We start from the raw sequence: 24332 nt of genomic DNA on the forward strand, positions 1-24332 counted from the left end.
TTGCGGCCGCAGCCACGGGTGCGGGGAGCGTTGGGCTTTCGATCCGAGAGTCCTGGGTTCGAGTCCCCGTTCGGGGCGACGGCGCTGCTCCTCGCCGCTCCCCTTCGCCGGCAGCGGAGCCGGGCTACGGCGGCCTCGGGCGGATGGCGGGGCCGGAGCTCGGGCTGCTCTTCCAGCGGCGCTTCCTGGCGGCGCGGCAGCTCCGCGGCATGCCCTGGGCGGTGAGCTGGGCCGGGTTGGGGGCTGCGGGGCTCGGCCGCTCGGTTCAGCTCCGCTCTCGCTGTGCTTTAGGAACTGGAGCAGCAGCTGACGGCCGCCCCGCAGCGCCTCCGGTCCTCCCTGCTCTCGGACATCCTGCACCAGGTACGGCAGAAAGGACCGCGTGGAAAATACGGCCGGGTGTTTTCAGCATCGCTGCCTCCGAGTACAGCACGAAGCCGTCGGCATTTCGCGAACCCTCCCCGCTCAGTGGCGGATTTCTTGTTTCAGACCGTCCTCCATCCGCTGTGTGCGCGGTTTCCCCCGCCCGCCTCCTACAGACGCTGCTTCCTCACCGAGCTCATTAAGAAGGTAGCGCTGCTTTCGGCACTGCTCGCACCTCTGTGCTTCATGTCGTTAGTTGGGCATTCAGCGTCTGTTCTCTGCTTTGGGGCACCGTTTGAAGGCTCTGTTCTCTTTTCACAGCACGAATCCACGGCGGCCGATCCCCTGGATGAGCTGTACGATGCATTGGCACCTGTCTTAAACGAGGAAGAATCCACTCGCTGCTACAAAAGCTACTTACTGGTAAACACCAACGATACTGCTTCATTACAAATCACTTTTAATCATCTAAAGTAAGCACCTGTTCAGTGCAGGGGGTTGGACCAGGTGACCTCTGAAGATCTTCTGGGCTGCAGGAATGCCAGGCTTTGGTTCTGGAAGGAGCGGTCCTTGAGAGCAGCCTGCAGAGAAGGACCTGGGGGTTTTGATAGATAAAAAGCTTAACGTGAGCCAGCAGTGTGCTCTTACAGCTCGGAAAGCAAATGGCATCCTGGGCTCCATCAGCAGAGGGGTGGCCAGCAGGGACAGGGAGGTGATTGTTCCCCTCTACTCTGCTCTTGTGAGGCCCCATCTGCAGTGCTGTGTCCAGGGCTGGAGCCCCCAGCACAAGAAAGACAGGGAGCTGTTGGAGAGAGTCCAGAGGAGCCACAGAGATGATTGGGGACTGGAGCAGCTCCCCTGCAAAGACAGGCTGAGGGAGCTGGGCTTGTTCAGCATGGAGAAAAGAAGGCTGCGGGGTGAATCATTGCAGCCTTCAGTACCTAAAGGGAGCCTACAAACAGGAGGGGAATGAACTCTGTGAAAGGGCAGATAACTGCGGGACAAGGGAAATGGTTTGAAGTTGAGGGAGGGGAGATTTAGGTTGGATGTCAGGAGGAAGTTCTTTACTATGAGAGTGGTGAGGTGCTGGAACTGCTGCCCAGAGAGGCTGTGGATGCCCCGTCCATCCCTGGAGGTGTTCAAGGCCAGGTTGGATGGGGCCCTGAGATGGTAATAAATGGGGACATTGGTGGTCCTGCCTGTGGCAGGAGGTTGGAGCTTCATGATCCTTGAGGTCCTTTCCAACCCGGGCCATTCTGTGATTCTGTGTGATTCTGAGTTAAAGTGTTCATCGCTTCCAGAAGCCCAGAGTGCTTCCAGCCCTCTTTTCCAGGCTGCAGCACTGCTGTGAGCTACAGCACGGCTGCCTTTGCTGACATCTCTCTCTCCGCCATGTGTGATCTCCAGCCTTCAGGAGAACCTGTGACCCTTTCTGAGAGTGTGGCCATTATCTCTCAGGGAACCACAGGGCTCGTCACGTGGGATGCTGCTCTGCACCTCGCTGAGTGGGCAACGGAGAACCCCAAGGTTTTCACTAACAGGTAACAACAGCATCATGGACAGAAGTGGGATTTGGTGCCGGGTAACAACTGCTTTCCTCCTATCCTGCAACAGTTAAAGTAACTACAAAGTCATCTCTTGAAAACAGGCTTTAAGATGAAAACCATTATAGCACCTATTCTGATCTGCTCTGTGCTGTAGGCTGTTGAATTTCTGCTCACATGCTGTCTAACCAGTAACTTACAACAGAATCCCAGCATTGGGTTGGGTTGGAAGGAGCCTTACAGCCCTCCATCCCCAGCCCATGGTGGGGACTGTCAGCCACAGCTCAGGCTGCCCAGGGCCCCATGTATGGTTCTGGGTGTATCCAGGGATGTGGCATATACAGCAACCTGTGCCAGAGCCTCACCACAGAAACATTAAGTAACTTTTTTCTGATATCCACTCCAAATGTCCCCTCTTTTAGTTTGAAACCATTTCCCTTTGTCCTATCACAACAGATCCTGCTAAAGAATCTGTCCCTTTCTTTCTTATAGGCCCCCTGTAGATACTGAAAGATGCTTTGTATTTAAGCACCAGAAAGGAATGGTCACTTCTGGGCACAGCTTCAGCTAAATTAATTTTAAGTACCTCAAGAAGAAAAGAACTGTGCTTCAGAAACATTCGCTTCTCTCCACTAAGAAAAGAAGTGGACATCCAGTTCTGATACAGATAACTGCTGCAGAAGTCCAGAGAGAGGTGGAATGATTCTCACCCCCATGATGGAATTAATAATTCCAGTGATTAATTCTTATAATTGCATCTTGTTTGCCAACTTTACCAGTTGCTTGAAACAAACAGATTGTAGAGGATTTGCTCAAAAATTGAGATAATCTGTAGCTGAATTTATCTTTAGATAAACTTGGAGTATTCTGATTACACAACTAAATGACAAAGTCCTCATCAATTCTTATTTTACACCATTAACCTTTAGGACAGTCCTGGAATTAGGAAGTGGAGTCGGCTTCACTGGACTTGTGATCTGCAAAACCTGCAATCCCAAGACATACATATTCAGTGATTACCACCACTGTGTTCTCAAACAGCTGACAGAAAACATCCTTTTGAATGGCTTTACTCTGGAATCTGAAACTACGAATCCAGCCCAAGGGCAGGAGGCAGAAGGGCAGGAATACCAACAGCCCAAACTCATTGTTGCAGAGCTCGACTGGGGTTCAGTTACAGAAAAGCAACTGCTGGCTCTGCAAGCAGATGTCATCATTGCAGCAGGTACCTCTCCCTTCTGGTCATGCCTGACTTTGCAGTATCATGCAGGAAAAAGCAGGTAACAGAAATAAACACAAAGATGTTTGTGTTTATCTAGCTTGGAGAAGAGAAGGCTCTAGGGAGACCTCGTTGTGGCCTTCAAGTACTTGAAGGGAGCATATAAACAGGAGGGGGAATGGCTGTTTATGAGGGTGGGTAGTGATGGGACAAGGAGGAATGGTTTTAAACTGAGACAGGGGAGGTTTAGGTTGGATATTAGGAGGAAGTTTTTCACTCAGAGGGTGGTGAGGCACTGGAACAGGTTGCCCAAGGAGGCTGTGGATGCCCCATCCCTGCAGGCATTCAAGGCCAGGCTGGATGTGGCTCTGGGCAGCCTGGGCTGCTGGTTGGTGACCTGCACACAGCAGGGGGTTGGAACTGGGTGAGCATTGTGCTCCTTTGCAACCCAGGCCATTCTGTGATTCTGTGATGATGTGTGTACAGGGCTCTGACAGCCCTACCTCAGTTACTGTACCTGGAGAAATGCCTCCCAGCTCCTTGCACCATTTTGTCTTGTTTCATCTATTCAGCAGCTGTTTACCTAACACTGAAGAGCAAATTATTTTTTCTTTCTGCATTTTTTTTTAATCCAGAAACAGATGATAAATCTGCCACTTTTAAGACCCTCATAATTTTAAATAGGAACCTCAGTATTCCCATGAGGGATAACACTGAAAACAGCTGTTTTCTTGAATTTGCTTATCATAGAATCATAGAAAACAGTGCATCTTCTAAAATCTCTTCCTGAAAATTTCTGATCTCTCAGTTAAAAGTAATTATCCTTCCTCCTTCAAGTGAATATTTGATCTTTTATATTCCGTAGCTTGCTTTCTGCTCAATTCTTAATTAATACTGAATATTTCCCTTTTTTTTCCCATGCAGATGTAGTATATGATCCAGAGGTAACCTTATCCCTTATTGGTATGCTACAGAAGTTCTCCACTTTAAGAGCAGATAGAAAACCTGAGATCTATATTGCTTTGACAGTCCGTAACGCAGACACTTACCACATGTTCCAGGCTGAACTTGGTAGGTGCCTTTTTCATTCACTGTATCAATAGATTTGGCCTCTCCCAATTACTTAATCTGTAGTGGAGATGAACAGGAACATTTCTTTTTTGCTCAGGAAATTAAAACATCTCAGCCTTTTGCTGCATCCTGTCACCACTCTCATTTGTTACAGCATCAATTTGAGACACATCACAAGTTTGCTGCTAATAGGAAAGATCATAAGGGTTAAGCCTAGAACAGGAAAAAACCTACATTGTAACTGTGAAAAGGTTTAAATGTAGCCTGCAACTTGTAACTGTAAAAAGGAGGAGAGATTTAAGTAAATGGAAGGGATGCAGGACTTCTCACACTTCAAAACCTTATCTTCTGCAGCCTTACAGCACTACAGCTGGACCACAGTGGTTGGCTAATTAACAAAATGATGCTGCTACATTTGTACCAGCATGCAGAAATCTCTTTGTACAGAACTCGACGTGCAACTTTTGCTCTTTATTTCATTAAGCAGAAATATGATTCCAATGTTTCTCTTTGCAGATAAAGCTGGGATCAGATGGCAGATTATTCCAGCCCACAGCAATAGTATTTTTCTCCATGATACACAGCCCAACGTGACTATCCTGCAACTATTCATATAGATTTGGTAAATACAACGCAGGATTTCAGAGGAGCAGGAACTATCTTATCCTTGCTACAAGACTGTCTTAAATTCTAGAAACACACTGGGAGGCATGCACCAAGAACACCCTTCTGCATGTACCACATACTCACGAGCTGTTGTCAAGATGAGTTATGTTTCTTCCTGCAGTTGCCAGCATGCGTGCAAGCGAGCAGCTGCTCCTTATAAGCATCTGTGCACCACAAGCTGTACAGAAAAACGCCCTAATTGTGATGCACTTTGATTCTGTAGAACTGAATTCAATTATTTAAATGCAGTTTTGATTTGTAAACAACACAGACTCGCCCTGTGCTCCTGCAGGTGTGCATCTCATACTGACAAGGGAGTAGAACAGTGTTTTATAATAAACGTTTTTAATACTAAAACCAGCTGTAATTGATGTCAGCTCTTTTTGTATGCTTGCATATTTGCAAAATTGCAATGTGTGTCATCCCAGAACAACATGAGTAATGCCTACAGAATATGCAGTGTCACAGGATTATTTGATGCTACAGGAACATCTCTGCTCTGCAGTGCTGACAAAAATCAGAACTTGATTTGCATTTCTCTCACACATGGACTGTTACTTGTGCAAGATGAAGAACTTAGCTTACCTGCTTTGAAACTTCACATAATCCATTAGCCAGTTTGCCATTGGCCAGTATTAGCCCTGAAGCAGAACTGAATACATTATTTTCTCCTCCATTAATTTGCATTTCTAGATGTTGTCTTAGAAGCTACTTTAAGAAAATGAAGAAATAATTCACTTCCTCCTTCTGTAGTAATTGAGAGAAGGCAAATGACAGGTAATTGAAGAAACATTCAAGCTGAAGAAGCCCACGACTGCTGGCATGAAGCTGGATATACAGAAGTAACCTGACCAGACTTTATTTTAGCTGCTTCTCCCTGACAAGGAAGAATTGCAGTTAATGCGCACTAGAAGCCAAGCAGCAGTTTCTTTTATCTTCCCTGCTACAAAAGCCCTCGTGCCACTAAGTAGTTCTGTATGGCTAGATGGCTCATATTGGATCCAACCAAATTTATTACAGGAAGACAAACCTCTCTAAAGCTTTCATCAGCATCACTATGTACAATAGAGAAATGCTTAGTTTACTTCCATGTGCATCACTGGCTACAGGGGACTGCTGTAACACTGGATAGGAATTTGCTGGAAAACAGTAGAGAGAAACAATCAGCAAATAAATCTCTATGGATCATTTGAGCTAGTCAAACTGCCAGACCCCTACAGGAAACAACTTATTGTCATCTTCCCCCCAGTGGAACCAAATCACTCTTTGCAAGTGTGTCTGCCATGGTGGAAGAGAAAGGTCACATTTGCAAATGACTGCCTGGCTTGGCAAAAGCAGATATTAAATGATTACTCTGTAAGCTGGTTTAAAAACACTGCTGCAGAATCCACTGCAACAACACACCACTGCTGAACTAAAGGCTCTTAAGAGAGCCAAGCAGGCAGCAACTCTATGATAAAACCAAACATGTTTATTCCTTAAATGGCTACCTTCATTTTTATAAAGATGGTTTTTAGAAAGCATCCTGTAAGCACTGGGTCTGCATATGAATGTTAACAAGGAGGGGAAAAAAAAGATGAAGGCTACACCAGGGTGACTGCTCAGAAAGTGAAGTGCACTTTTATTACATCACTCATACTTTAATTTCATCTTTTTTCCTTTTCTATTGAAATAATACATAAAATGCATTCCTTTCTTGAGGGAAATTCAGTATATGAGCACAACAGTCACTGAAAGGTGTATTTTCCTCTCAGTGTTGAATAAAGCTGTCCCATACCAGCAGCTGGGCTGCTGTACTCTTGCATCCACTATTAAAAAAAAAAAAAAAGAGGTAAAAACCTCTAAAATTAAGTAGTTCTATCTCAATTTTAAAAAAATACAAGAAGATATTCTGTACTTGGCTAGGGAAGATTAGCTAGGGAAGACTAGCCAGGAATGTTAACCACAGGAAAAAACAGAAAAATACTGTACCATCATTTCAAACAAAAACTCAAATTAAATAGAAGTTTCCCACTTGCAGAATAAAATCACCCAGGAATGCATTTCTTGTACAGGAGGTAAAACTGGTGCAGGTTATACACGTATACCTTCAGCTACAAGAAGCCTTCAAGCAGCCCAATTAAACAGACTTGACACATGAGTTCCTCAACTAAACCTCCCATGCTTTGGAGATCCATCCCAAGTAATACAGGCAGGCAGATGACAAGGATCAGCCTCTTCAGCACAGGAACCTCACCCTCCATAAAGACTTACACACAACTAGGAACCTCAGCTGCATCTTCTGCACTATTATTACCCACACAAGAAGCTCCAGTTGAAAAGGAAGAGATATGTCTGATCAGTTAAAAATTACAGTTGTAAACAATACCAAATGTTTATTCACCACTTAAGACAGTCCTGGAGCTGCATACATCTGGTAGCTTTTTTGACACAACATCTCCAAAAAAGTCATTCAGTCTGGCTAAGTAAAGGAAGAACAGTCTGGTCCCAACTCTCATCCCAGCTCAGCTGCTTGGATGCACGAAGGTTTTTCCTGAACTCATGGAGTTTGCTTTCCACCGTGGGAAATTCCAAGAAAAGCATCTGTAAGTTAAAAAAAAAATAACACAAAAATACCATTGCATTCCATTTTGGATTAATTCTAGCTTTTCCCCGTGCTAACCCTTAACTTCAGTGTTGCAGTAAGAATGCGATCTTTGGTCTTACCCTCTACATAGTTCAATATTGAAATATTTAGGATGTTCCTGACAGCTTCAGATTTTTATTCAAATAGAAATGTGGCCAATAAGACCCAGCAGGCAAAGCAGTGCCCTCTGAGAATGCAAAATATACAAATGATTGTCACACAAGAATGATGTAGCTCACGTACTAACACTTCTGTGGTTAGAGTTAGTAGGAAAGAATAATCTCTTATGTCTTTACCTTCAGTTGTTCTGCAAGTTCATCTGAATCCCTGAATATCAGCCCATTTTCATTGTGTTTCACAAGTTCATGTAAACTGGGAACAAGTCATAGAAAAAAATAGAAAAAAAGTGAGTGGGACATACACTTTTCAAAAGTTGCACTGTGTATCTTTACTTTGAAGAGTGCAGGTAGGGGTTGAACTCCTGACAAAATGGAACCAAAGGCAGTTACTGAAGTTTAAATTAAACTTGTATTGCAATACTGTATTGCAGTACAATACAAAAGGGCCCTCACTCAGTCACTGTGCCACTTATCTGCACATATGTCAAAATGAGGGCAATAATCAACTTCAATCCATAAGGAAAATCTGCCCATGTTCAGTACACGAGATACTTGCAATTAACACCTATTTATTTGTAAGAACTACTTTTTCCCCCAAAGGACTGTGCATTGACTACTGCATATATTCACCTCTTCACACAACAAAAACCTTCTATGCAGAATGAAGCTTTGATTGTTTTTTAAATGAAGTATACAGCAACACAGGATGATGGGTTATTCATTTCCAAGGCAACTGGTTGCATTAAATGCTCCACAGTTTGTAGAAAGTGGTGTTAATTTTTAGCTGCCCTTAAATAAAACAACTCTGACATTTGAAGTTTGTCCTTTTGAATCCAAGTTGTTATGGCACGATACTGGAATCTCATTGATACATGCAGAAGCTGCTGAACTCTTTGTAAAAATAGTGGAATAGTGCTTATATGATCCTTTAAATCCTGGTAGCAGAATAAGCAAACTCTTACCATTCAAAATATATTGCACACACGGGTAAGCAACAGCCAAACATATCCACCACCTTCATAGGTAAATCCAATCCACTAGATGATTTATGGAGACACACACCCAAGTCTGCTGAGCCTAAAAAGCAAACAAAGCAGACAAGACCTTGAATTCTCTGAAGCAGCTTTTCTGGTCTTACTGCATACTCATATGTATGTGGAGGTTTTTTTTTGGGCGATGTGAGCTACATATGAGCAAGAGATATTGAACTATATGACTCTATTTAGAAACAAACCAGGCAAATTCCTGTCAAATTAAAGAGAATTTGTAAATCTCACGTTTCTCACAGAACAGCATTTTGGCCTCTTCACCTGCTCGAAACAGATACCCACACAGAGATACCCCAATCCAGGCAGGATATGCTGCACAGCTCACTAGTGACCTCTTCTATTCAAGTGATTCCAGAACAGAGAAATCACAACACCATTTTAGAGATGTTATCTTCACTACTCAACAACTCCCAGATAAACGCCACGTGTTACAGCCACCTCAGCTGGCAGATCTGAAACCCAAGATCAAATTGGATAAGTACGTATGTACAGGGTGCTGCATTTGGGCTGGGGCAAACACAGGTATTTATACAAACTGGGGGAAGATCTCCTTGAGAGCTGCCCTGCAGAGAAGGACTTGGGGGTCCTGGTAGACAAGAAGCTGGACAAGATGATCACTGTAGCCTTCCAATAGCTGAATGGAGCATATAAACAGGAGGGGGAATGGCTGTTTATGAGGGTGAATGGTGATAGGACAAGGGAGAATGGTTTTAAACTGAGACAGGGGAGGTTTAGGTTGAATATTAGGAGGAAGCTTTTCACTCAGAGGGTGGTGACCTCAGGGTGCAGCCGTGCTGTGGGGCTGCCCCAGCAGTGTGAGCAGACAGCAGAGGGCGCACGGTGTGGTCGTGGCTCTGCGTGTCAGGGGAGGCTCTGGGGATGGCTGTGCAGAGCTGTGTCTCTCCAAGGGACCAGGTGACAACTCTGCTTTTCTCCCTCCGGTGACTTACGATTCTCTGAGCAGCCGAAGCCTGGAGTTTACGTTATGTGACAGGACAAAAATGTCCTATGGGCAAAGATCTAGGAAATCACACAAATAGCAATTTACTAATTTCCTGCTGCATGTAGAGATGCTGAAGGCCTGAGGGTCTGGGGATGGGACACGGAGCTTTTCTCTTTTGGGGCAATTAGATTCAACCCGCTCTTTCTAATGGTGGAAATCCTTCCTTGCCTGAAGCTGTTTTGTGTCCTATAGGAACAGGGCTGGGGTCTCCATGCTGTTCTGCTCTGTGGACCAAACCCATCTCAATACCTCAGAAATGACTGCTTATGAGGGTGGGTAGTGATAGGACAAGGGGGAATGGTTTTAAACTGAGACAGGGGAGCGTTAAGTTGGATATTAGGAGGAAGTTTTTCACCCAGAGGGTGGTGATGCACTGGAACAGGTTGCCCAAGGAGGCTGTGGATGCCCCATCCCTGCAGGCATTCAAGGCCAGGCTGGATGTGGCTCTGGGCAGCCTGGGCTGCTGGTTGGTGACCTGCACACAGCAGGGGGTTGGAACTGGATGAGCATTGTGCTCCTTTTCAACCCAGGCCATTGTATGATTTTATGACTACTGTATTGAGCTTATCACACTGTATGCAACACCGTGAATGTGCCAAGGGAACACTATTCCAAAAACATCATTATTTAGAATTTCAGCTTCTTTTGGGTGCTCAGTCAAAAACTGAGGTGTCTTTTCTGACCTGCTTAGGCGAGCGAACTGGAACACGAACATATGAACACACACTGTATTGCAGCACAGTTAGAAAAATGGAGAAAAAAATAACTGGCAGTAATAGCAACACAGGTACTATGATTCTGCTGAATTGTTTTTCCATACTTCAACACATCAAATCTATTTCATAATTCACTGTTTACCAAGTAAAACTGGGTAATCCTCAGCTTCCAGCCATGGTGTACAGATCCGGATATGTTTAAAGTGCAGTTTCTTTATCAGGCCATTGTAGTACTCTTTTAGGGGTCCTTTACCTTTTTAAAGCATGGAAAAAAAGAAGATAGCAGTGATTTTTGATGATTGAAAATCAGGTGCAATCAGTGCATGCTGCTGTACAGGTGACAAACTCCCTCAGAGGCATCAAAATATACCAACCACCACCCTCCAAAAGACACCTGAGAGATTAAGTCCTCCTGAAAGCAAGGTGAACTGGCACTAAACTGAAAAAGCTTGCTATCACTATCAGCCAGTGCTGACATGCACTTTGTTTACAGCCATCAGGAACAGAACAGTTTGCTCTTAAAATCACACTAACATTTAGTCTGCTGTTAGTGAGGAAGTTAACTAAACTGCAGTCATTCAATTTTTTTTTTTTTGCAAAACTTTTTGTCAGCAGTAAGAAAACTTTTTTGCTTAAAACATTCCAAACATCAGCTTTCGTGTTTCTTTTGCTGCAGCATCTCGACATTAAAGATGTTAAGGTTAAATGCTGAGCATGGTGCAACCCACAGCTGTGTGAGACAGGCAGGTGAGAGCCTCCCCTCTTTAAAAACATACCATGGTTACACTGCTGTAAGAATCCAACTATAAATTACCATTCTGACTTCCAGTCAGATAAAGACAACACAACCTCCTCTCCCTTCAACATCAGAGCAAACAGTACAAAAGTGAACATCTCTATTAGCAAAAAACAAAAAGAAAGAATTACAACACGAAGAAAGCATTACCTGTTATCACACATACTAAGGCTGGAAGCTTGACTCCCTCATTGATATACTGCTCATAACCTGGGGAAGACAAAAACCTGACAAGTAAATGGATGGCTGATCATAAAGGGTCACCGCGTGCAAATAATTTAGCTTCCTACTTCAAGTGATTTCTTCATAAACATATGTCTCACCAGACAGTTGTAAAGTAAGTTTTCATATATTAAATCCACAAACCTCTATAGAAATAAATTACAGCATGTTTAGAAAGCATTAACCATAAAACATTTCTTTGACTAAGCTATATTGGCCATTTCATTGCATGAGTTTACTACAGCTGTAGTTTCTAAAGAGACAACGCATATTCCCTTCCTTCCTATTATCAGCAGCCTGTGGAGAGTATACACACAGCTCAGAAAATAAACTGCAATTTACAAGTGAGAAATATAATTCCCCCACAACACCACCCTGAGTTGAAATCAGATGCCTCATTTCTTATGCCAGCTCCTACTCTTAAACCACTGCAGACCAATCACACACACCTGCACTTTCACTTGAATACAGTGGCAGTATTACTTAGAAAAAGCTCTCATGAACTATCCAGCAATAAAGCACCCCCCTTTGTACAGATGAGAGGCATTCCTTAGCACTGACCTTCTAATGCCTTCAGAAGGACTGAAAAGTCTTCATCCTCTGAAAGAAAGGGCCTTATTAGCAACATCCACGTTTTTAGCATTTATAATCAGTTACATCTCAAAGATTTAAGTATGGAATATCCTTTTCCTGTTAAAAATTTGCTGCAATTATGTTCATTTTTGAAAGTCTACAACTATATACTTGTGATGGAAATACAGCATGGCAAGTGTCCAGTGTGAGGAAGTACAAACAGACCTAATATTCTTTTATTAAAATATGCCAATGTATTAAAAATAAACAGTTTACAAACCTGTCCAGCTGGTGCTGCTGATGAGAAGAGCTGGCCGTCCTCTGCTTTTCATCACATCCCCACTCTTCTCATCCCTCTCTGTAAAGGCAGACCTCTCAGCATTCCAACTGACAGACTCTGTACTGCATAAACAGAACTTCCTGAATATGGACTACACAGACACAGCCAACAAACACAGAAGGAAATGCAATGCTTCAGAAGCATGAATTTCCAAGCACTTGGTTTCAGATTTGCTACCCAACTTCTCTGGAAACAGTCATAACTGCAGAGACATCCCTGATGGCAGGAGATTGGTGTTAACCTCTCCTACTGCTATAAGCACATCCCCATCTTCTCATGCTGTGTCAAATACTTATTAGAGGGCAATGGCCAACAATGCATTTATTTAATTAAAGTCAGAACCTACACAACCAATGGTTGGCATTGCCAAAAAGGAAGCTGTTATACACATTATACTGTGGATTCCCCCTTCATTTCAGGCATTAGTTTGGTATAGCAGCTGCCTGTTAAGCTGTCCATTACAGCAGACATCCTGCACATAACCAGAAGAAAATGCTTAATGCTTAGAGCAAGACCTTGAAAACTCTCCATATTAAACGAATGGAGAGTTCATTCTTAAGACAGTTCCTAAATTAATGCTATGAATGTGGCATCCAATCATTGCCAACTAGTCCAGCAGGAATTAAACAACTACTTTCACACTTCAGATACTGTTACAGATTTCCTCAGGGCTAACATTTACATCAAACAAACAAACAACCCCACTTAGTTTTACACACCAAGCCATGTGCTATCACAGTTCAATGACTTCATTCATTCTGGCCTCTCCAGTGGCAATTAAATGCACTTGCACAGTATCTGCTCCTGGCCAAAAGCAAACAAAGACCGGCATCTGTTGATATGCAGAAGCTTATGCCTCCATCTAAAGGTGACTAAATGCCCTAACTTTGTGCCATTCAGTTAAGGACTACGACTGCAGGCTTTACTTACACATGCTGTGGCTTAAATGGTTCATAGTCTTTGGCAAGTTTCATGTACAATTGATGCTGAAGTTCTAATGGTGTTTCCTTAAAATAAGAAGCTGGCCTGTCATACAACGTTACTGCTCTGTAATGGAATAAATTCACCAGTTAAATAAACATCAGATCCAACAAAAAATCCTGTACAAAGGATGTCTTTCTTAGGTGTCTATTCAATAGTTGAAACACAGCCACAAAAACAAGACAAAATTGCCCTGACAGTTGCTTCTGTAGCATTACTCTGAACCCAGGCTCACCAGGGCTACATGCTTTCATGTTGCTTTGAGCACACACATAATATTACAAGTATTAAACTCACTTGATGTTGCAATTCACCTGCAGATCTTCCTTCATGGCATCAGTGACACACAGGTTATAGTCAGACAAACGCCCAAAAAGCTTCTCATACCTGACAGAAATTAAAACCTAGTAAGAACCCCAGGCAACCCCAACACACACACAGTAACTGCTCTCCAGCATCGATGCTAACTAAAAGCCAAACAAAAAGAATCTCAACTGCTCCCAGTAACTTCAGCTTAATTTACAAAGAGTAGATGTGTAATTGTACTGTTATACTACAGTGATATCAGTTCACGAGAAGGGATATGTATGATTCCTTGTTCTTTAAAGCCTAAAAACACAACTCTCTAAAGCTTTTAAAACTGTTACCAAGAAGTAGACACGTTGGTTCAGCAAGAAACAAAACGACCTTTAAAGGTGGACTGGAGTATAAAGCAGTATTAGAGAATAATAAATTAAAATAAAAAACACTACGCTAGACAAAGTTATGGCAGTAAGATCCAAGTTTGCATATGCACTCCATTTACTTCACCAAACAGGTTCAACTAATGGGAACATGTTTAAACCACATCAGCAAACCTTTTAGTTCTTGCAGCATTCACACACCAACTTAAAGACAAAGGTTTCTAATGACTTCATTTTCCTTTTTCTAGGTAGCTCACAGGGCATGAGCACACACTGTATTGGGTACCATCACCTAAATTTAATTAATATTAGTTTTTTTTTTTGTTACAACCTATTCTTCTTAGAACAAAATGTGCTTTCTGCACTTTATCATGCATATGTACAAGACTACTTCCTACCCTTTAAGCTGAATGTCTTACAGTATATAATAAAAAGTGAAAGGAATTTGTAGAAATTGCTCACAAATTACTTTAGAAAACAATCTGATTCCTTCAAGCTACATACATACAGAAGAAATTCACTTAGACAGAATCTTTAGTGTATTCTGCAGAATTCCAATTAGCAACACCTTCCTAAGTCTTTAACAAAGGCATCTGAAAGAACACTTTTACTAAAATGGAAATTCAACATAGCAAAATCCAGAACTTGTTCATGGAAACAAACCTTTGCTAATGATATTCTCCTCTCTACTTTCCATTGTTTCAAGTCCTGCAAAGGAACATAATTAATAAAGAGAAGCAATTACTGTACAAACCATTTTGCAATGAGCACTAGCGGGTGATTCTTTCCATGATTCAGACTCATGATAGTGTATCCATAATTGTGCCAATCAATTATCAGCTTGCTTCTCCAGAAAAGACAGGCAACCCAGGCAACAGCTATACTGGGCAAACCTGGAGGATTCTGTTTAATAAAAAAGAGGAAAATATCCTAAGACTCAGTGACAAACACTTAACTGGAATTGTAACAGAATGGCTTGGAAGGGACTTCAGAGATCATTGAATTTCAGGCAGCTCTGCCAACACCCCATCAGGGAGCCCAGAGTTCCATCTAGCCTGCCAGTAAAGACTTCCAGGGATGGAGCATCCACAACTTCTCAGGGCAATCTGTGCCAAGGCCACACCAGCCCTTCAGTGAACAGCTTCCCCCTAATACCATTTCCCCTTGTCCTATCACTGTCTACCAGTGATAAGATAAAGAAAAGGAACATCGAACAGAGAGAAAAAAAAAGGAGATTAAAAATCCATTAAAAGATCATAATGAACAGAGAGGTTGTTGAATTTATCAAATACAGAAGGCCAGTGCCCAAAGCTGCTATGAACACGTTGCAGTGCAACACCAATAACATTACCCACACACAGACATACCTGGAGGAGAACATAGGAGGGCGGATCCATCCTCAGCATCGTGTGCAGTAACTGCACAGTCTGTGCAATGACTTTCACAACGTACTGCAAAAGCTTTGGCCCAACTGCAAAATGGCACAAAATCCCGTGGGAAGATCACAGTTCCATGCACAGCAACATGTGTCAGAAAACAGCAGTGATCAGAAAGCTTTAAAGTAACAGCCCTTGGTGACAGCAGAGCCCTGTGCCCACATAATCACCATCCCCATGAATCAAAGAATCACAGAATGGCCAGGGTTGGAAGGGACCTCGGGATTACGAATCTCCAACCCCCTGCCACACGCAGGGCCACCAACCTCCACATTTCATACCAGCCCAGGCTGCCCAGGGCCCCATCCAGCCTGGCCTTGAACACCTCCAGGGATGGACGGGGCATCCACAGCCTCTCTGGGCAGCTGTTCCAGCACCTCACCAACTCTCATAATGAAGAACTTCCCCCTGACATCCAACCTAAATCTCCCCTCCCTCAACTTCAAACCATTTCCCCTCGTCCTGCTGTTATCTACCCTTTCAAAGAGTTGATTCCCCTCCTGTCTGTGGGCTCCCTTTAGGTACTGAAGGCTGCCATGAGGTCACCCCGCAGCCTTCTTTTCTCCAGGCTGAACAAGCCCAGCTCCCTCAGCCTGTCCTCATAGGGGAGGTGCTCCAGTCCCCTGATCATCTCTGTGGCTCCTCTGGACCCTCTCCAACAGCTCCCTGTCTTTCTTGTTCTGGGGGCTCCAGCCCTGGGCACAGCACTGCAGATGGGGCCTCACAAGAGCAGAGCAGAGAGGGACAATCAGCTCCCTGTCCCTGCTGGCCACCCCTCTGCTGATGGAGCCCAGGATGCCATTTGCTGTAAGAGCACACTGCTGGCTCACGTTAAGCTTTTTATCTATCAAAACCCCCAGGTCCTTCTCTGCAGGGCTGCTCTCAAGGACCGCTCCTTCCAGAACCAAAGCCTGGCATTCCTGCAGCCCAAGTGCCAAACCCTGCACTTTGCCGAACCCCATGAGCTTCACCCGAGCCCATCCGTATCCATTCGCACCCCCACAGACGGGCGCCCACAGCTCCGGGCAGCGGCGCAGCGCCTCACAGAGCAAGGATCTCCCGCACAGAGCAAGGATCTCCCGCACAGAGCAAGGATCTCCCGCACAGAGCAAGGATCTCTCGCACAGCCCGCCTCGCACGCACCTCGCAAGCACTGCAGCTCCGACAGCGGCACCACGCGGATCTCCCCGCTGCTCAGCACGTCGCGGTGCGGCTTCGTCTCTGTGGGAGCGGACGGAGGCTGAGAGCCGCGGCTCCCCCACCTCACCTCACCCCGCCCCGCCCGCCACAGCGCGGATCCCTCACTCACGGAAGTATCCCAGCAGCGAGACGCCGCGTCCGTGCCGGGCCAACGATAAGGCGTGGTACTGCATCCGCGGGCTGCGGCCCAGGTCGCCCAGCACCGCCACGCACACCCGGCCCGCACCGCGCACCGCCCGCCGCCGCCGCCACAGCGCCGCCGTCACCGCGACCAGCGCCACCAACGCGGCCAGAGCGGCGCCGCCGGCCGCCATCTTGAGGAGCCCGACCGGGCACAGCGCCCCCTTCCCGCCTGAGCGGGACGGCTTCTGGTGTTAATTCGGGACACTGGTGTTCAGTAACTAAAACAAGCGACAAAGACTAAGCGATTAAGAGAAAAGGAGAACCCAAAGAATGAGCTTGCGTTGCTCTTAAGGACCTCCGCACGCTCAAACACAGACCTGCCAGTGCCCAGGATTACCAAAAGCATGTTGGGATGCAGCACCGTTAGCATTACCCACACACAGAACGCAACCAAACAAGAGTATAGGAAGGCGGGTCCATCTTCAGCACTGCCTACAGTAAACGTATTGCCTGGGCAACAGCTTTTACACCATGCTGGAACGGTTCTGCACACAGATTTTGTCTCCCCGTTCTCCCCAGTCCCTGCCTGCCAGCACCCACAACTCAGGACCCCGCCTGGCCCTGTCGGTGTGCACCACCACCCCACAGGGATGGATAAACACACTCGGTGTATTTTCTGGTCAGGACTCAGAGCAGGCAGAAACATACAGCAAAGCCTTTCCTCAGCACAGCCCTTCATTTCCAACCTGCAGACCCCCCCCTTGCCTTTCGTCCCCCAGGTGTGCCAGTCTGCTCACCTGAGCACTCAGCACATGCACACATCCCTGGCTGGAAAAGCACTCTAAGAAATGATTTGCACTCTAAGAAATGATTTCTCAGTACTTTCCTCAAAAACACTGTGCACGCTGTAGGAAATACCCAAATAATTTTCTAGGACGGTATCTCTGATAAAGCAGATTTTATTCGCTATTGCAATGGCGGGCCTCCTGCAAGCAGGAGAGCTCACAGAAAACAGAGTTACCTCTTTTATTCCCTATTCCCCGACGCTGATCTTCTCCCCTGGTTCCTCACTGGCTCAGTACTTCAGGTTCACAATCTTCTCGACGCTTCACTAAACATGGAAACACTGGACAAACATAAATTTTTGCTGCATAAGCGTAAATCTGTAGTTAATTAACTAACTTATTCCACACCTGATCATTATTTTGCAGATGTCTGCTTGTCCTTTCTACAAAGAGCACCTCAGGAGAAAGACAGGGGAGTATCCTGGTGCCTGCCTTCACACCCAACCTTCTCACGGACTGAAACAGTTCGGCCTTGTTAGAGGCCCTGACTTCTTTGATGTTTGCTAAATCTGTCTTTGTTTTGCTGGCAGTTTCTTATCCTAACAGAACAACTCTACAATATGCTTTCTAATCCCTAACTCTATACTCGCATTGTTTGGAACATTTAACAACTATTACAGTTTTGCAAGAAAGAATTAATCACATAATTCAGTAATAATGTTTCTAAAACATGCCGCTAACATAGACAGTATTTTACTTCTTAAATCAACTATTTCTAAGGATAGGTTACAGAATACAAATGCATTGTGTTCTACTTCTTCAAACCAATTGCTCTTTTTAATATCAAATGCAGAAACAACATTCCATTCCCACAAAGCTTACAGCATTCTACTTTGAATTGCAGATGGACAGCCTTTCACCTCTCAGTGAGCAAGAAGGTCCCCCTTCTGATGGCAGCCACAAGAACTGCATTGAAGCTGAGGAGGAAGGTCTGGATTTGCTCTGTTGGACTGACATGTGAGTGCATTAGCTGACATTTAAAGTCCCGAGACATTTCCTGGCACTGGAGCTGGCAGCCAGGCTGTGTGACCACCCCAGCATACCTGTGGTTAAACTGGCAAGGGAAGACATCCTGTCCCACAGAACAGGACCTGCTGGGAGCGAGTGGCATTTATTCAGAAGTCAGACAACCTCTGAGTGCAGCAGCAATGCTGTACCTGCTCTTCTTGCTGCTGTTCATTGCCTGCAAGGGTAGCTTCTTGAAAACCGAGCCTGATGTGAGGAGCTCCATCATCTCTGTGCTTGAGAAAGTGACTGTCTTCATAGAGAATCGGTATCGGGACATCAATCTAGATGCAGTGCTGGGATTTCGTGTTTTGCAAGGTATTGTAACTCAGAATGGCATTTTTGAGATACCAGCTTTCTTTACTCTTTACATTAAGCAGATTTGACTGCTAGTAGCACAGCATATATACACACATAAGTTTCTAGATTAATTTTTATCATGTTTTTGAGTCAGCTCCTTAAATGCAAAGGAGTAGTGATCCAGCTGTTCTTTGCATCACAGTTATGTCTTAGAAGAAAGACACCTCAGTTCTTCTTGTTTTTTAAGGAGACTCATTTGGTTTATCTCTGGAGTGGAAGGAATGGAATGAATGGTAAAAAGACTATTTCAAACTATTGGGTAATACTTGACATTATATTCCAAACCAGGTATGGATAAAAATTGACTCGACACACACACTGTAGGACTAATAAAAGGCACAGTCAACTCATGTATACTCTGTGCTACCTTGAGCGTTGACACTTCCTTATCACAGGGGCCCTTCCCCAGTTTGGGATCAGAGCTCAATTGTGTTCTCAGCATTCCCCTTCTTCAGCACCCGCCTTATCTGAAACACAGGTGCACCAGAGATGGCAGAGGGACATTAGCACTCCCTGAGCCACATCCATTTCTTCCAGTGTACCAGAGGAACTTGAGAGTAGGTGGTAACTTGAATACGTGGCTACTCTGTCACCTCAGGAAGGAGTCAAGATCTGTTCTTCAAGTTAAATGTTCTTTATAAACAAGACAGTAAAGGTAGTAACTTGATATTGCTCATATAAGCTTGGAGTACAAACATGCATAGCCAGCCAACTACAGAAGTTGGAGGACTAACAGAATGCTCTGCAAACTTGCTGAAAACAATCTGCCAAACTCACAGAAACAAACACAAAAAGAGCACTGGTCATCTGCCATCTTGCATCTAATTAAATAGTATGTTCTAAAATACTGGATTACTTGATTTGCTTCTACATTAAATCCCATTTTAAGAAGTGGTGGCAGTGGTCACTAGGAGGAGGCTGCAGAATTCCGTATTTTAAATAGGAGGAGGAAAAAAAAAAAGAGAGGGCTGAGACCTTATGGTAGTATAACAAAATGGATTGTATTTCTGCAGGCTATTTGAAAGGAGCCCTAGAAAAATGGCCCTTGGAACGTGAATTACTTGCTCAGCACACACAAGTTGAAAGCATGATAAAGAAGTTGTCTTCTCTGCTTGAAAAAGCAACACATTCCCTAGCGCAGACTGACCCTGAATATTTCAAAGGTAAAAATAGCTTTGATGCTAATGAAAATATAGTTCTTGCTCTGGCTCAAGGTATTTGTATTGCAGTGACTGCCTCTACCCAATGAAACAACAGCACAAATGCTAGACTTAATGAAAAGAAACAGCTTGCTTAGAATCTGGTATCTATCCTAAGATTGCTTAGAAAAGAAAGGCCAGTGAGCATCTAGAGCACGGCAACACAAATCTGAATACTTGGAAGTCATCAACCTGCTGATTTTTGGGGTGGCCTGGGGGAAAGGACTAAGGACAAGAATGCTCAGCAGGGATGTTTAGTTCTGAAGGCCACAGAAAGGCAACATCCACACAGGTGCAAGAGTACCTTTGGGTATAGACATAAGAAATCAGACAGGAGCTGATATCTCCCTTGACTATACCATAAATTAAAGGCTTGCTTGTATGATTTGCTTTCAGAATTTGCACCAATTTTAGGACCACATTTTTGGATCATTCCCCATTCATGGAACCAGACTGATCCCCTGATGGCCTATTCTTCATTTGATGCTGCCAACTGTTTCACAGAGAAAATGAGCGATGCATGCTTTACGTATTTGCTAGGAACATGGTAAGTTTCAGTAGCATCAGCACATCCTTTCTGACTGCCACTGTTTTAAGAGACTTTTCTACTGTCTGTCAGTATTTACACTAAGAAGTAGAAAATGAGGGTTACTTTCTCCTGTACAGGAAGGGGAATAGGACTCCCTGTATCAGACTCTTTATCTACATTGCTGTTCTTCAACAGGAAAGAGAACGGCAATTCCTGCATTGTCACAAGTGCCTGTAGGAACGCAATGACAAAACCAGCTTGCTCAAATTACTGCTTGTCTCATCAGCTCCTCTACTTCCTATTTGCTGATGTGGTATGTGACAAACTTTATTATTAAAGATTTATGACAGCCAACATCATACACAGATAACAATGGATTTGAACATGCTAGGAAGGTGTTTAAGTTGGGCAGGAGTTGTGGTTTTGCCAAGTGTCCAGCAAGGGAGAAAACCCAAGATCTTAAAAATCACCTTAAAAGTAAAGGAAAAAAAGTAAAAAGAAGAAAAAGTAAAGTAAAAGTAAAAAAATAAAAAGAGAAAGCAAGGGTTGCATTGAAAAGAGAGAACTGAAGGAGGAGAGCCTGAGACAGGTTTCTCCAAACACTATCTCTAAACCTAGGTTAGATGAAGATAATAGGCACCATGTAGGATCTGTGTCTACTGGGACAACAGCATGGGTAGATAACCAAGCAAGTTTTGTTAGTCTTGAAACAGGCTGCAGAGATGGTCCCTGCTTGCTGTGTAGCTACCATATACTGATAGGATATCCATCCTTTTCCATCCATCCAATGTTTGTTAACAAAGACCCGTTATATTGTGGGGAATCTGTGGTCTGTGAAAATGCATCCTGCTATAAAATAACAAGATTTGACTTCTCACAAAATATTTAAATCCTATGTAAGATTATCTATCCCAATTCATAGCTCTTAGATCCCCTCTACCCTATTCCAGATTGGAGAGGGGAAAAATACTGAACAAGAACTTAAGGTTTTTTTTTTTTCTGTATCCAGAAAGGATGCTCTGATCTTCTGTTCCTAAGGACCCAGGATTACAAGAATATTTTCTGTGCTAGCATGATGAAAATAAACTTGGAGATCGAAAACAATGGATTCAATGTTTCTTCTAGAGACCTTTTCATGGAAAACAGTACGTAGCCTGTTCTCAGTCAACCAAGAACATGGTTAATGTTCTTGTGGAATCATAGAATCACCAAGGTTGGAAAAGACCTCCAAGTTCATCCAGCCCTATAGTCCACCTACCACCAATATTAAAATAATGAAAACTAAGCTATTTCTTCAGTAGTAATGAATCACCTAATGAAAAATAAGAGATTTGCTACGTTAATCAGCTATACAATGTTTTAAACTTCAACCTCGAGTATCTATCTTGAATCTTACAAGCTAAATGCTAATCTAAAACTTAAGATGCTTAGTTAAATAAAGCTTGTGGTCTAGTGTAGGTACAAAGACTACAGTGTAAGGGACATCATTTCCAACTCCAGAATTGATTTGCCTAAATCTGTTAATAACAATGATTTTTTGCATTAATGTGGCATGATTTTGGGTAAGCTTTATGAGCATGTTTCTTGCTGGGGAGCATATAAAGCAATAAGAAAAAATTAAAAAGCTGGGTTTTTTTGCATCTTGTTTCCCTTAGTTATGCTCTGTGGCATGTCTGGTTTCTCTGATTTCTACAAACTCAGATGGCTGGAGAAGATTCTCACTTGGCAGATGCCTAAGGAAGGATGCTTCGGAGAGCCCAGTGAGTAAAGCAGTACCCTGCAGGAGCTGTGGTATACCTTGTCTAAATGTGCAGGATGCACATAAGAGCTACATCACAGCATTTCTCTAAGGTATTACTGAAAATTCAAAGGATGCTTCCCTGTTTCCACTGGAACAGGACCAAATATTAGTGTTTTTCATAGACAAAATCCTTCATAAATGCTACACTGGCTTCAGCACAAAGAACACGTCTCCTCATACAGAATGCCAAAACCTCAGCCCACCTGTAACACTCCTCTCTGGAGATCTGTTTGGCCAGCTGTAAGAATGGGCCATTGTGTCTGCTTCAGAGAACAGAAGCTTCAGAAGCAGAGGTGTTAACAAGTCTTACTGGGAATGAAAGTGCCCTCAGCACTGAGCAGCAATCCACTTCCCGTATTTCTTTCTTTTCTCTCTCCAGGTAAAGAATTAGAACGCTCTTCTGGAGTAGAAAACCAAAAGAAGCTGCTCAGGAGAGTTAAGAGAAGGGAAAAGATGTTTGCAGGTATTTAAAAGAAAGTGTACTTTGCATATGTTTAAATGAAGGTGTGCTTTTTGGAAAGCTTTGTTCTAGTTGCTGCTGAACAGCTTTGCAGAATTTATTCAATAACGTAAATTGGCACAGTTATTCCCCAGGTAATTCTAACTTCTCTTTTTAGAAATGTACAAGCAACTTCCTTTTTTCCCCCCTAATGGAAAGAAGGCACCACAGATGTTCACATTAATCATAAAATGGCTTGGGTTGGAAGGGACCTCGAGGATAATAAAGCTCCAACCCCTTACCACATGCAGAGCCACCAACCTCCACATTTAATACCAGCCCAGGCTGCCCAGGGCCCCATCCAACCTGGCCTTGAACACCTCCAGGGATGGACGGGGCATCCACAGCCTCTCTGGGCAGCTGTTCCAGCACCTCACCACTCTCTCTGTAAAGAACTTCCCCCTGACATCCAACCTAAATCTTCCCTCCTTCAACTTCAAACCATTTCCCCTTGTTTGTGGGCTCCCTTTAGGTCCTGAAGGCTGCAATGAGGTCACCCCGCAGCCTTCTTTTCTCCATGCTGAACAAGCCCTGCTCCCTCAGCCTGCCTTTACAGTGGAGAAGTTCCAGCCCTCTGATACCTCTGTGGTTGTCCTCTGCATCTTCTCTAGCAGCTCCCAGGCTCTTGGGGAAATATATTCTTTTGACAGGGAGGAATCGTACTATTAAATGACAATTTGGAGACAGATCTCTGCCTCCTGCCTCACCATTCAGTCGTACCGTTTGATCTCCTGGTCTAATCCTCACTGCAGCCTGCCCAATGCGTATGGTTTGTAAAGGAGTACAGATCCTCACCTAGGCAAGCCGCATCGCTTTGTGTCATGACTTTCTCCACAGACGGATGCTCTTCACATCACACAGCTGTAGCAGCAGGATCACTCGGAGGGTTCCTCTACTACCACTGCTGCTGACAGCAGTGCATCGCAAGGGAACGCTGCCCACGTCTGCCTGCATTACACGGGATGAACATCCCCCAGCCGATGGGAGACAGCAGAATCACCTTCATTTGCTTTGCATGTATGTGTGTGCAAGTTCTGCTCAACCGACTAAACCTCCTCTGTCTCACACCACGAGTTTTCCCGTGCTTACCTACTGATTGTCTCGCAGCGTGGTACTCCGCCGCTCCTTATGGTTAAAACTCAGCAGCTCTGCACCCCGCCGGCTGAGCGCTGCGCTCGGAACGAAGGGCTGCGCGACCTCCCGCCGCCAGGGGGCGCAATAGCGGCGTGCTCCGCCAAGACGGCGGGCCGCTCTTGCACGGAGGGCTACACGACCTCCTGCCGCCAGGGGGCGCAATAGCGGCGTGCTCCGCCAAGACGGCGGGCTGCACCCGCACGGAGGGCTGCGCGACCTCCCGCCGCCAG

General features: G+C 44.4%; 3 protein-coding genes across 7 annotated transcripts; 2 read left to right on the plus strand and 1 right to left on the minus strand.

The window, feature by feature from the left end:
• The first annotated feature begins 10 nt into the window (after nt 1-10).
• On the plus strand, nt 11-5201 carry EEF2KMT (eukaryotic elongation factor 2 lysine methyltransferase). Of its 2 annotated transcripts, XM_031595366.2 has the most exons (8): nt 11-221; nt 292-363; nt 490-570; nt 685-786; nt 1771-1904; nt 2837-3132; nt 4051-4197; nt 4714-5200. In XM_031595366.2, the coding sequence occupies exons 1-8, from the start codon at nt 144-146 to the stop codon at nt 4812-4814; spliced, it is 1011 nt and encodes a 336-aa protein (XP_031451226.1). In that variant the 5' UTR covers nt 11-143; the 3' UTR covers nt 4815-5200. The 2 variants fall into 2 exon arrangements, with proteins under 2 accessions (XP_031451226.1, XP_031451227.1); XM_031595367.2 differs by lacking the exon at nt 490-570 and having other exon boundaries at nt 4714-5201.
• Nucleotides 5202-5855: 654 nt separating this feature from the next.
• On the minus strand, nt 5856-17010 carry ALG1 (ALG1 chitobiosyldiphosphodolichol beta-mannosyltransferase). Of its 2 annotated transcripts, XM_031595364.2 has the most exons (13): nt 16717-17010; nt 16551-16628; nt 15339-15442; nt 14726-14874; nt 13586-13675; nt 13238-13354; nt 12248-12369; nt 11956-11994; nt 11323-11382; nt 10519-10629; nt 8571-8685; nt 7786-7861; nt 5856-7446 (listed from the first exon to the last, which is right to left on the minus strand). In XM_031595364.2, exons 1-13 carry the CDS (start codon nt 16919-16921, stop codon nt 7312-7314), a joined length of 1401 nt encoding a protein of 466 aa, XP_031451224.1. In that variant the 5' UTR covers nt 16922-17010; the 3' UTR covers nt 5856-7311. The 2 variants fall into 2 exon arrangements, with proteins under 2 accessions (XP_031451224.1, XP_031451225.1); XM_031595365.2 differs by lacking the exon at nt 11956-11994.
• A 403-nt stretch (nt 17011-17413) lies between these two features.
• C16H16orf89 (chromosome 16 C16orf89 homolog) lies at nt 17414-24262 on the plus strand. 3 transcript variants are annotated; one of them, XM_090151736.1, is made up of 9 exons: nt 17414-18532; nt 18771-18898; nt 19954-20103; nt 20536-20686; nt 20864-20981; nt 21678-21813; nt 22324-22428; nt 22849-22932; nt 23806-24262. In XM_090151736.1, the coding sequence occupies exons 1-9, from the start codon at nt 18363-18365 to the stop codon at nt 23877-23879; spliced, it is 1116 nt and encodes a 371-aa protein (XP_090007862.1). In that variant the 5' UTR covers nt 17414-18362; the 3' UTR covers nt 23880-24262. The 3 variants fall into 3 exon arrangements, with proteins under 3 accessions (XP_090007862.1, XP_031451223.1, XP_090007861.1); XM_090151735.1 differs by having other exon boundaries at nt 18363-18532; nt 23441-23874; XM_031595363.2 differs by having other exon boundaries at nt 17417-18898.
• The last annotated feature ends 70 nt before the right edge of the window (nt 24263-24332 follow it).

The sequence above is a fragment of the Phasianus colchicus genome, chromosome 16 (assembly GCF_987193195.1).
Source record: "Phasianus colchicus chromosome 16, bPhaCol1.hap1.1, whole genome shotgun sequence".
NCBI classification, from domain to species: Eukaryota; Metazoa; Chordata; class Aves; order Galliformes; family Phasianidae; genus Phasianus; species Phasianus colchicus.